Source organism: Nomascus leucogenys, unplaced genomic scaffold, assembly GCF_006542625.1.
Source record: "Nomascus leucogenys isolate Asia unplaced genomic scaffold, Asia_NLE_v1 000466F_44916_qpd_obj, whole genome shotgun sequence".
NCBI lineage: Eukaryota > Metazoa > Chordata > Mammalia > Primates > Hylobatidae > Nomascus > Nomascus leucogenys.
This window is the reverse complement of record NW_022096149.1, coordinates 25,990-39,486: the sequence shown is the minus strand read 5'-3', so window position 1 is coordinate 39,486 and position 13,497 is coordinate 25,990. Positions and strand designations below refer to the sequence as shown.

The window sequence follows — 13,497 nt, the reverse complement described above, 5'->3', positions numbered from 1 at the left end:
CCAGGGTACATCTACAGGGGATGTGAAGTACAAGGGCACACAGCAATCCACAGAATTTTTATTAACTGGTTGGTCTCTTTTGACTTCCTTCTGTAGTCATAGTTAAAACAAAAAATATATGTCTTATTCTATCTGGTAGTGATGATGGTTGCCTCTATGTATGTAACTATGTATTTAATCTAAAATTATTGGTTAAATATAGATAATATTGAGTCAATGGAAATTTTTGAATTTGATCACTATGTTTAGCACTAGTGCACAATTTGTAGAAGTATTTCTGATTTATGCTAATCAAGGAATTTAAATTTAAAGATAGATATCATATGGTAAAATAATTACATATAAGATATGAATGTAATCCTGAATAAGGCTATCTGATACATGTGCTTAGGATCCATAGAAAGAAAGATAAAGATTAGTGTTTGGTGTTAAAACCAAGACCGATATGTTGAGTGTGGTGTATTTTACATCACATGTTAATACATATTACGTTCCAGGTATAAGTGAAAAACGTAGTCCTCCTTTCTTACTGGGAACAATACTTGGATGCAGCAACTGAGGTGGAAATCATTCAATTTGCATGTAATATATATTTACTATTAATTTACTTGATAATTCATTAATATTTCAGCTTATAGAACCATTGTTTTATACTTTTCATCCTTTTCTATATTTACATTAATTCGTACTTGCATTAAAAGGTGGATTTCTTGGCATTTTACCTCAGCTAGTAAAGTGACCATATAAGTAGTACTAGTAGATGATAGATGGCGTGATTCACAGTGATATTTTTCTTGGTATACTATTAATATTGCAGATCTGAAATTAATAAGGCAGTAATTAAAGAGATAAGATATAAAATATAGCCTTCTATTATTTAAAAATCAGTTGCACAAGAATAGAATTGTCATATAAGATATGCAATCCAAATATAGTTTTAAGAGTGTTTTTTGGTTGGTAAACATAATAAGACAATTTCACCAATGCTTTCATAAAATAGAGTATGCAGGTTACAGGAAGAGTAATAGTACTTTGTATTTGTTGAATAACTTTTGCAGTGTATATTGCTTTCAGTCCTCAGACACATATAAAGAAGGACAAACACAAAACAAGAAGTTTATCTAAAATAATGAGACTGATATGTAAGAGATTTGGAGACCTGGCAGTAGAAGAATCCTCGAAATGTTCTATAATTTCTTGAAATCTGAAGATAAACCTTAGAGAAAAAAAATAATGACTGTATTTAAATATTTGAAGAACTGTAATGGGGTTCAGATTGTAGGTTTTTCTTCTTATTGCGGCTGGAACAAGAAACCTTCTGAAAGGGTACAGCTTCCAGAGTATAAATGGGCTGTTTTTCTGTGTTGTGAATGTCATCTGGTAGTGTCTCCCCTAATAGTGTCATCCAATGGCTACATACCATTTGTCAGGGAACTCATAATGAAAATGGAGTAAATATACTATGAGACACCTTCAACTCTAAACTTTTCCTGAATCTGTGTTTTTGCACCTGCCACAGTTACAAGCCGTGTTCTATAGCACACTTGACAGTGAAATGTATACTATCTGTTAAAATCTTTAAATAGAAAAAATTTTAAAAATCATTAAACATTGGAGTAGATGGTTAAAAAAAAACAAAGTAAGTAGAAAGAAAAAATGAACATAAATCTATATGTCTTCATCATTAACGGGCATCTGGATACTTAATGCATTGCATTTACTGCATCAGACATTTTTTATTGTATTGAAATGCAAAGTTTTTCACTTTCAGGTTTTCACTTCCAGTTACTGCAACGCAGAAAACTGCATTCTTACTATTTACCCATATATGGCATTCATCCGGATAAGCAAAACATTATTTTTAAAGATGGTAAGCTACGTATGACTTATTTATCCCTAACTCTCACTGTATAGGTTCTTGGCCAACATCTAGAATAAAGTGAATTTTAAAATTATCAATTGTTTATTAAAACAGCTGCCTCTGATGGAAGCTGATGCTTGTCATTGAGAGTAGAATCTGCATGTCTGTTAATTCCAAAAAGTTGATGATCTACGTTTGAAATAGAACGATTTGGGCAAAAGACAATATAGGCAAAACATGCAGGTTGTGAAGGAGGTGTAAGGCAGTAAATGTAGGTACAGGACCATAATGCTATGCCCTTTATTCTGCTAGCAGTGGGAACCTTCTGTCATTTTTTGAGTATCAGTGTTTTAGAAAGGGAACAATTCTTGGATTGTGATGAATTAAAGTGGTACAGAGTGTGGTCATTAGACCAGCCTGGAATTGCTGCAGGGAGATTGTAGAGAAGCTAAGAATACTAAACAACTAGTGAGCAGGGAGAAATATGAAAGGCAAGGAAACAGGGGAGTACATTAGAGAAAGGAGGAGAGTGGGTAACAAAAAAAAATCCCATTTATGTAGATCGTCAAGTTCTTAATTTTTAGTGCTGAATTACAGGTTTTTTGTTTGTTTTTAAACCAATTTTCTCATATTCTTCACTTGTTTCTTCAAATATTTACAACTCTGATGAAACTCATTTAGTCCTTATTCTTACCTTACATTTTCAGGGGATGACTCTTTTTCTTACTATTCAGAAGAAATAGAGGCCATTAAGCAGTACACACTCTGAACTTCCAAATACCCTCTTGGGATTGGAACTGGATTGTCGACAAAAGCAAGTCACAAGCATGTATCGTGACTCTTTTACTGGTCACGAAGCTGGGAGCCAGGGCTCTTCTTGCCTTAACTCATTCCTTTATCTGAATCCCTTTAACCCAGGTACCTTTCTCAATCAAGTAACCTTGCTTATCTTTTCATTTCTGTCTCCCTCTTAGCTGCTTTGAGTGGACATCTAGGAAGACAGTAGAAGGAGAAAGTAGACTATATTTTCTCAGTGGCCAGCAGGCTCATTCCCAAAGAGCAAAAACGGTAGCTTCAGGCCATGCATTCCTTATTAATTCTTTCCAAATCTAACAGTAAAATAAATCACTCAACTTCCCAGGGAGAAGGAGAAAAGCAGCAGAGGAAATTAAACAATTAGAATACTTCAGCTGCCTTTAACAGGAAAAAAAAATTCAGGGGTGAGGAAGAAGAATTATGCATTATTCTGCCATTACTAAACTACTGAGCACAGCTAAGACTGTTGACTATTCTCTTTCTCTATCTTCAAACTTGTCTGGGTTCCACATACCGTACTTCTTTGGTCTCGTTTAACCTCTCTGACTGTTCCTTCTGAGCATCTTTCATAGATTCCTCCCTGTTCCTCTATCTGTACTTTTAAATTGTCTGTGTCAATAGTTCTGCCCCCTCCCTTCTTCCTTCCATGGACTTCAGCTATATCCATGGGCTATACCTCTAGCCTTGTTTCCTCTCAGAGATTCAGGAATTTGGAATTCAACTGTCTTCTGGATGCCATTCATTGTATTCCTATAGGCACCCCAAAACAACAGAACCCCAACTGAAGTCCTCTCTCTGACATTTTTTCTCTATATACCCCATCTCTATGTTTGTACCTATAGTCCATACAGGTGCCAAATCCGGAAACCTGAGTGCCATCATTGGCAGTGTCTTCTCTGTCACACTCCGCTTCCAGTCACCAATTCCTGTCCCTTTTGCTGCCTAAATATTTATCAAATCCATTCACTTTTCTCCCTCTCCACTGCCACTACAAACATTCAAGCTGCCATAATACCTTTCCAGGATTGTTGCACGGGTTTCTAAACTGTTCTCCTTCCTCCCACAGTGGTCTCCCCTTTCACATACCTACCTTCACACAATGCCACGGTGATATTTACAAACTGAAAATTCATTCTTTAATTCCCAGGTATAAAATCTTTCCATAGAATATCATTGCTAGGTGGATGAAGCCTACAAGACCACACACGTTAGCAAGTGGCTTAGTTGTCATTTCTGGACATTTTTCCCTTTATGCTCAAGCCACATTAATCTTCTGCAAGTTCTTTGAGCATTTTGATTTTACTGATATTCTTTCTTATGACTGGAGCATTTTACCCATGACACCGTACATAGTTATAGAAGATCCCTGCCTCTGCATGCAAAAATTATGTGTTTCTCTGGTGTATCCTCATAGCTCTGTGCAATTCTTCTGTCATAGCCCTTACTACATTTTGACTTAACCTGCCTATTATCGGTGTCTTTTTCTAAATGTTGCTATCTATAAAGTCTGTGAGAGTAGGAATCACCTCTCTCTTTTTCACCCTTGTGTCGATAGTGCCTCACACAGTGTTTAGCAGATAAAAGGTATTTATTCAGTATTGCAAAATGGATTACTTGAATCATAAACCATCAGGAAGGCATCTTTTAGCTATATATTTTCATAAAAGAATGGGTTATATGTGAAATAGCATATTCTGAACACCAAAAAATTATTTTAAAGCAATTTATGGAATAATGCAGTTGGCAGAGTGGAGATGTATAGGGAGAGATAGATATCTCAAAATTTTAACACACATTGTCAAAATTTAAAGATTTTTTTTTGGCCGGGTGCAGTGGCTCACGCCTGTAATCCCAGCACTTCTGGAGGCTGAAGCAAGCAGATCACAAGGTCAAGAGATCGAGACCATCCTAGCCAACATGGTGAAATCCCGTCTCTTACTAAATATACAAAAATTAGCTGGGCATGGTGGCACGTGCATGTAATCCGAGCTACTCGGGAGGCTGAGGCAGGAGAACTGCTTGAATCCAGGAGGCAGAGGTTGCAGTGAGCCAAGATCATGCCACTGCACTCCAGCCTGGCAACAGAGCGAGACTCCTCAATTTAAAAAAAAAAAAGATTTTTTGACTAATATTGACATAATATTTTTATATTCTACTGTACTTCCAGGGGGAGGATTTCAGATTATACAACATAATAGTTACGAAGAGTCACACAAACTGGATGATGGCAATTCTCATTTGTGCTCTAACCACACTATTATGCCATATGATTTTATCTTTTATTCTCAAAGCTTCAAATTTACAATCTTTTATTAAGCAAAATGTGCGTGACAGAACAGTAACAGAATACTGATAATATCTGTTTTACCTATTTAAAAGTACTTTTGTGAGGACCCATAGACTGCAAATACATGGAAATTATTGTTATTAATATTTCATTATTATTGCTATTATCACTGTGGTTGTGATTGCATTATGATTTTTATATGCTTTATAATTTACTTCCAGAAAATAATGATTACTGGGCAATAAATAATATTGTTATCTCTTTAAAATAAATAAAACCTTGTTGTTAGATTATTAAGCATAAAGTCTATGTGTTGAAATAATACATCCATTTGGGGAAATATTTCAAAAGAAAGAAATTATAATTCTTAAATATCCTAAAACATCTGTAGAAATATGTATAGTAATAATTTCTAATATATATTTAATGCTTACCAGGTCTATGGTGCTCTGCCAAGTACCTTATATTTGTCCTTTAAATTAGTCCTCCCAGAAGTTCTGAGTTAGATGCCCTTATATATCTCACTTTACAAATTAAAAATCTGAATATGTAGAGAGGCTGAGCAGCTTATCCCAGGGAATTCTAATGAAATTTGAGGTCTCAGATCCCACATACTTTGGTAGTGTGTGCTAAGGTATGATGTGATCAATAAAGGTAAAATCTTAAAACATATCAAGTATATCTAAAAGTAAAGCAGTATGATTATTTTAGTATAGTTCATCTGCAAAATTCTTTTAAAAAGTGAATTATTGAGTTTAGTTGAAAGTGTATAGATGTGGCTTTGCATTCCACCAGGAACTTTTTATCATTTAATGGTAAGTTAAAAACATTTGGCCTAATGCATCTACCACAAATAATTTATCATTGAGTTCTCTGAGGCTCACTTCTGTGAAGTCTATAGTGGTGTAGCATTCTGGAAATAATGCACACCTATTGACTACAGAGTCTCAGGCAAATTCTAAATGACTCTGTTATGAAAGAGTGCAAGGAAGTTAGCATATAAAAGCTCATTTATATTTGTTATTGCCTTTAATGTAATCTTCACAACAAACTCATGAGCTCAGAAACTTTAGTCTAATTTTATGGATAAATACGTGTTTTAAATAATTTGTATAACATACTCACAGTTTAACTGTGAGTAGGAGTAGGTGTGCCAAGTTTTCAAATCAGATTTTTCTAGCTGCAGAGTCTATGCTTTTTTGACAGAATTAGACTGAGTCATGAGCTGGGACTTGACACCAGGGTGGGACTTGGATGCTTGGACACTGGACCATATGGAGGACTAGCTAAAACAGAGTGCAGGCAAAATCAGCTTTCTTTTTCTTTTACTTTTTTTTTTTTTTTTTTTGAAACAGGGTCTACCTCTGTGTCCCAAGCTGGAATGCAGTGGCACAATCTCGGCTCACTGCAGCCTCCACCTCCTGGGTTCAAGCGATTCTCATGCCTCAGCCTCCCGAGTAGCTGGGACTATAGGCACGTGCCACCACACCTGGCTAATTTTTGTATTTTTACTAGAGATGGAGTTTTACCATGTTGGCCAGGCTGGTCTTGAACTCCTGACCTCAGGTGATCCGCCTGCCTTGGCCTCCCAAAGTGCTGGGAGTATAGGCATGAGCCACCTCACCTGGCTGCAAAATCAGTTTTCAATCAGACATGCCTACCAGTGTGTCATGTCAATTTACCATTGCCGTGGCAACATTTGGGAGTTACCGCCCCTTTACATGGCAATCGTCCAAGGATTACTACCCTTTCCCTAGAAATTTCTGCATAAACCGCCCCTTAATCTGCATGCAATTAAAAATGGGAATAAATATGACTGCAAAACTGCCCTGAGCTGCTACCCTCTGCCTAGGGGTAGCCCTGCTCTCCAAGGGCAGTCATGGAGCTGTAATATTGCTGGAGGTGTAACACTGCCTCTTTAATTAAGCTGTTTACTTCTACCTCTGGCTTGCCCTTGAATTCTTTCCTGGGCAAAGCCAAGAACCCTTGCAGGCTAAGGTCGACTCTGGGGCCCACCTGTCCTGCATCAAGACTATGAATATATGTAAATTGCATATGTATTTTGAGGCTTGGCCTTAGGTCACACCTACTGGCTTTTCTTGGCCAGAACTATCTTTGGTTGGATTCAGATTTACACTGTGGCAGACCCTAATATACATATATAGCAACTGTAGCTGAAATCGAGATTGAAATCTGTACAAAAATGGTATCAGTTCATAACCAAGCTGTCATATTATTACAGAGAGTTAACTAGGAAGGAATTAGTTTTTCTGGTGACTCTTTTCCTATATCTTATTTTGAACAGCATATGTAATAATTTCATTTATTTGGATGTAGAAACATTTAAAATATTTTCATATTTTTTTACGCTTAAGTTCAACATTGTTCATTCTCTAATAACTTTGATGTACCATAACAATTGCCTTACCAAAAAAATTCATTTAGTTTAGAAAATTGTTATCAACTTTTATGTTATCTTTTTCCTATTTGACATCTTATTTGATGTACAGTGGGTGTTTAGACTTTTTTTTACTTTGCCATAGATAGATGGATACATAGATAGATAGATACATCAATAGATAATAGATAAACTCAGGTTAAATAATGGTATAAAGAAATACGTGAATGCATGTTTTGCTCACTGTGATCCAATGTGTCGTTTGTAGATAAGGATGAATATCTTAAGAAGACTAGAGACAGTGTTTTGCCTCCCTACCAGGATGCTAAATCACCCTCTCCTGCTTCAATTAAAAAGACATACACCACTAGCAAATTCAACGATGCTGAACCTGCAGAGGGAAACTTATTTATTGGTATGTAGCAAATATATAGTGTACTTTCCAAAATTAGTCCATGACATGATCTCCTTAATATCATTTAATTTAAAAGTTAGGTTTTTACAAATTACAAGAAATTCATGAAGAAAATTGGGAATTTGTCATTAATTTTAAATGGATCATCTGTTTGGAGAGTTGTCTTCAAGGGTCAATAGTAGAGATTCTCTAATGTTCTTGGTTCACAGCACTCTTACTGTTTCAGTATTTACTTTTCTGAATGCCAAAATGTAGCACATAGTTCCATTTATTAAATGCATTGGGACAAAAATGTAAGAGTAGTACTTACGTGCTGTCTAATAGATGTTGCAGTAATATTTAACAAAAATGTTAATACCTGTGGAGGCTCTGTAAATTTACTGTGACATCTCAAGCACTCTGTGCACAGTTTGGGAACTGCAGAACTAAGGACTTGTCTCTTCATTATCTAACTAACTGTAGCCAAGGTTTCCTGTCTTAGAAAGAGGTCAGCACAGATAAATATGTGAGTTTCATACTATTATTTACCATTAACTGTTCAAATATTTATTTCTCTGGATGTAGGTAATATTGAACATTTTTCTTTTTATTGAATGAACCAAACCAAGTTAAATAATACGAGGTTTTTAGTGAGTATGTGATTGTGCCATTATATGGCCAGATATTTTTGGAAAAAAAGATGAAATCATTTTATATTCTTGAAAATTACTTTAACTTGAAAATGTTTTGTTTTATTAAAGTACTTGATTTGGATAGAAAGTCATTTGGGATCTAAAGCAATATTGTGTTTGTATAATTTTTTCAGATGAGATTAAATTTTTTCTAATACATAATGCTAAAGATTGTCAATACATTTCACTAATGTAATAAAAAAATGAAAGATTCCACTTCAGGGAATATTTTCACATACCATTATGGCAAGAAGAAAATGTAACTTTTATGTATTGAAATCCAGCTATTGTTAAAACGTTTCTCTTAGGTACTTAAAAGTAAATGTATTTTCATTGTTGACTTTAAGATACAGTAAATTGACTCAGAATCTCTTTGAGAGCATAGAATAATTTGTAGAATGGGTTCTATTAGTCTGCATACAAATGACAATAACTGACAGAGTATTTTACTCCTGGTCAAGTAGCCCTTTTTTAACAAACTAATTTGAATTTTAGGAGTGGAAGCACTGCCTGAAAATTTGCACTTGGATGAAAGTGAAATATCAAAGGAAGATGATGGATCTATTGAAAAGGAAAAATATGAACAATTCCTTCCTCTTGAAGAAGGAACAAAGGCACACTACTTTTTTGAGAAGGTTGTAAATGCAGCACAGATCTGGTTCAGTCTCTTTGGCTGGCCTGAAGGACCCCATTCTTTTTCTATTCCAGAGACTATAAGAAGGTGAGAGTCCCATGTTTCTCTAAATTCCTTGCTTCGTGTCACATCATAAAATATAATCTATTGATTGAGATTATTTTAAGTGAAATACAATATGAAATAATTTATTCTAAACTGCTATATTATGAAGCGTCTCATAATTTATTTTTGTTATTGCAAGAAGAGTAAAATGATGCAAACACAAATTTTTTAGTATAATGTCATCTTTAATTTCTTTTAAATATCTGATAATTTTAGGCAAGCACTGAAAATCTCTAAACCTCACCTTCCTCATCTGTGATATGAGGAAGGTTATACTATGAGTAGGAAAGCCCTTTAATATTAGCCCTAGATCGAGATTACGCCAGGTAGACAGTAATGGATTAATGAACAAGGAGGGCTCACTTTTCTTTGACTTGATTTCCTCGTTTACAGTGCATTTGCTTCCCTTCTTTCATGTGTTGTTTTATTACTCAGTATTTCTAAAATAGTTCAACTGTTTTGGTTATATCGAGTGACTTAATTCTGTTGTTAATTTAAACAGGAGTTTAGGCCTGTTACTGGTTATAATATTGTTGGTGTGATATATTCTCAGAGCTTTTCTACCTGCTTTCTCAGCAATGAGGTAACTTGCTGCAACCACGGCGGGGAGTACAGTACTCATACCTATAGTGGACTATGGGCTATTTATAGAATTTCTGCTCTATATTCGAGTGACCTAGGTAAAACTAGGCTACAGTTTTCCTTATGTTACCTTTTTCAGGTTTTTTTAATTAATAGGACAAACCTAGCTTCATGGAATGAATTGGCTAATATTTCATCTTTGTCCCTGCTGTGAGAAAATTAATGCAATAGATACCCTGAAAATTTGTAGTTTCATCATAATATCATTTGTTATTGAAACATTTTTGGAATGTTTGTGCATCTTCTTTCTTGAACCTGAAGATAGAGATTGTCAGAAATGCTCTTTGTTGATGTGTACCTTGGGAAATTTCACTCTTTAGAAACACCACTTCACAGCAATAAGGAAAATAACGCCCAGTTCATTTGTTGATTGCTGCGATATATACAAGTAGAATAGCAGAAGACAAATTATTTGAGGGGACTTTCGTATTTATTGATAATTCTTTGTCTGTTTTCTTTTTTATAAGGCTATGAAAATTTTAGTAAGTATATATTTTGTCTTGTTATAATAACTTTTCTTCATAAACATATTTTGGGATCTAGTTAATGAAATAGATGACTTATGGAGTTTTTTTCAAATTTTTGAACAAATTGCAATCATATATAATTATAGGGTACACAGCATTAATATGGTATGTATATGTACAGTGTGGAATAATTAAATCAAGATAACGAACATATTCATCATCATAAGTATTTATCATTTATTTCTCTTGTATAATTGCAACCTGGTATCATTTGACCAACATCTCTGGGGCCCTCAACCCTCAGCCTCTGATGACCACTATTTCACTCTCAGCTTCAATGAATTCAACTTTTTTAGATAAAATGTATGAGTGAGATCATGTAATATTCATCTTTCTATGCCTGGCTTATTTCACTTAGCGTAATGTCCTTCAGGTTCATCCATGTTGTCAAAAACGACTGGATTTCACTCTTTTTTAAGGCTGAAGAGTGTTACATTTCTTTATCCATTCATCTGTTGATTGACACAGGTTGATTCCATATCTTGGCTATTGTGAATAATGCTGTAATAAACCTGGGAGTGATTATATCGTTTCAGTGTACTGATTTCATTACTTTAAATAGATACCCAGTATTGGGATAGGTGGATCATGTGGTAGCTTTATTTTAATGTTTTAATTTTAATTTTATATTTATTTATTTATTTATTATTTATTTATTATTTTTATTTTGAGATGGAGTCTCTCTCTGTCACCCAGACTGGAGTGTAGTGGCGCGATCTTGGCTCACTGCAACCTCCGCTTCCCGGGCTCAAGCAGTTCTTCTGTCTCAGCCTCCCAAGTAGCTGAGACTACAGGTGCTTGCCACCATGCCTGGCTAATTTTTGTATTTTTCAGAGACAGGGTTTCACTATGTTGGCCAGCCTGGTCTAGAACTCCTGACCTCGTGATCCACCTGCCCTGGCCTCCCAAAGTGCTGGGATTACAGGCATGAGCCACCGCACCCGGCCTGTTGTTATTTTTTAATAATTTCAATTTTATTTAGATTCAGGGGTACATGTGCAATATACATGCATATATTGTGTGATGCTGAGGTTTGGAATACAAATAATCCTGTCACCCAAATAAAGAGCACAGTACACAACAGTTAGTTTTCGACACTTGTTTCCTTCCCTCATGTCTCCTTCTGTTGACCTGAGTGCCTTTTGTGGCATCTTTTTGTTCATGAGTACCCAATATTTAGGTCCCACAAGAGAGAGCATGCGTATTTGTTTTTTTTTTCCTGTGTTTATTCATTTAAGATAATGGTCCAGCTGCATCCATGTTGCTGCAAATGACATGATTCATTCTTTTTTATGGTTTCATAGTATTCCATTGTGTATATATACCACATTTTCTTTATCCAGTCCACCTTTGATGGGAACTAGGTTGATTCTATGTCTTTGCTATTGTGAATAGTGCTGTGATGAATATACAAGTGCATATGGCTTTTTGATAGAATGATTTATTTTCTTTGGATATATACCCCACAATGGGATTGCTGGGTTGAATGGTATTTCTGTTTTAAGTTCTTTGAGAAATCTCCAAACTGCTTTCCACAGTAGCTGATCTTACTTGCATTCCCACCAATAGTATTTAAACATTCACTTTTTTTCTTTTTTTTTATTATACTTTAAGTTTTAGGGTACATGTGCACAACGTGCAGGTTTGTTACACATGTATACATGTGCCACGTTGGTGTGCTGCACCCATTAACTCATCATTTAACATTAGGTATATCTCCTAATGCTATCCCTCCCCCCTCCCCCCACCCCACAACAGCCCGGTGTGTGATAAACGTCACTTTTCTCTGCAGCCTCACAAACATCTCTTGTTTTTGCCTTTTTAGTAATAGCCATTCTGACTGCGTGAGATGGTATCTCACTATGATGTTGATTTGCATTTCTCTGATGTTTAGTAATGTCGAGCACTTTTTCATATGTTTGTTGGCCAGTTATATATCTCCTTTTGAAAAGTGTCTGTTTATGTTATTTGCCCACTTTTTAATGGGGTTATTTGTTTTTTGCTTTTGAACTGTTCAGTTCCTTATAGATTATGGATATTAGACCTTTGTCAGATGCATAGTTTGCAAATATTTGCTCCCATTCTATAGGTTGTCTGTTTAATCTGTTAATAGTTTCCTTTGCTGTGCAGAAGCCCTTGGTTTAACTGGTCCCACTTGTCACTTTTTTCTTTTTGTTGCAATTGATTTTGAGGACTTAAACATAAATTCTTTCCCAAGGCCAATGTCCAAAATGGTGATTCCTAGGTTTTCCTCTAGAATTCTTATAGATTGGGACTTTATATTTAAGTCTTTAATCCATCTTGAGTTAATTTTTGTATATGGTGAAAGTTAGGGGTCTAGTTTTAATTGTCTGCAAATGACTAGCCAAGTATCATAATATCATTTATTGAATAGGAATCTTTCTCCATTGCTTATTTTTGTTGACCTGTGTTGAAGATTAGATGGCTGTAGTTATACAGCTTTATTTCTGGATTCTCTATTCTGTTCTGTTGGTCTTTGTGTCTGTTTTTGTGCCAGTACCATCCAATTTTGGTTCCTGTAGCCTTATAGTACAGTTTGAAGTCAGGTAATACAGCGCCTCCAGCTTTTTTTTTTTTTTTTTTTTTTTTTTTTTTTTTTTTTTGCTCAGGAGTCATTCAGTTATTTGGGCTTATTTTTGGTTACATATGAATTTTAGAAAAGTTTTTTATAATTCTTTGAAAAATAGCATTGGTAATGTGGTAGAAATAGCATTCAATCTGTAGATTGCTTTGGGCAGTAAGTCCATTTTAACTATATTGATTCTTCCAATCAATGAGCATACAATGTTTTTCCATTTGTTTGTGTCATCTATGATTTCTTTCAGCAGTGTTTTATAGATCTCCTTGTATAGATCTTTCACCCCCTTGGTCAGATGTATTATTAGGTATTTTATTTTTCTGTGGCTATTGTAAATAGGACTGCCTTCTTGATTTCGCTCTCAGTATGAACATTATTGGTGTTTAGAAATGCTACCAATTTTCATCATTGATTTTGTATCTTGAAACTTTACTGAAGTCATTTATCAGTTTACAGCAAATCTCTGGGATGCAGCAAAAACATTGTTAAGAGGAAAGTTTATAATGCTAAACACCTACCTCAAAAATTAGAAAGATTCCAAA

The 13,497-nt window shown here is 35.0% G+C and overlaps 1 protein-coding gene across 1 annotated transcript in view; it reads left to right on the top strand.

Annotated features, from left to right (window-relative positions):
• Positions 1-445: 445 nt before the first annotated feature.
• Positions 446-13,497, top strand: part of LOC115833833 (cilia- and flagella-associated protein 47-like) — a gene marked incomplete at its 3' end in the record, with an annotated part of 35,735 nt that continues 22,683 nt past the window's right edge. Inside the window, exons 1-4 of the mRNA XM_030808651.1 lie at positions 446-497; positions 1,772-1,870; positions 7,631-7,777; positions 8,944-9,169. Of these exons, the coding sequence (XP_030664511.1) occupies positions 446-497; positions 1,772-1,870; positions 7,631-7,777; positions 8,944-9,169 (524 nt within the window). The remainder of the gene's footprint in view (positions 498-1,771; positions 1,871-7,630; positions 7,778-8,943; positions 9,170-13,497) is intronic.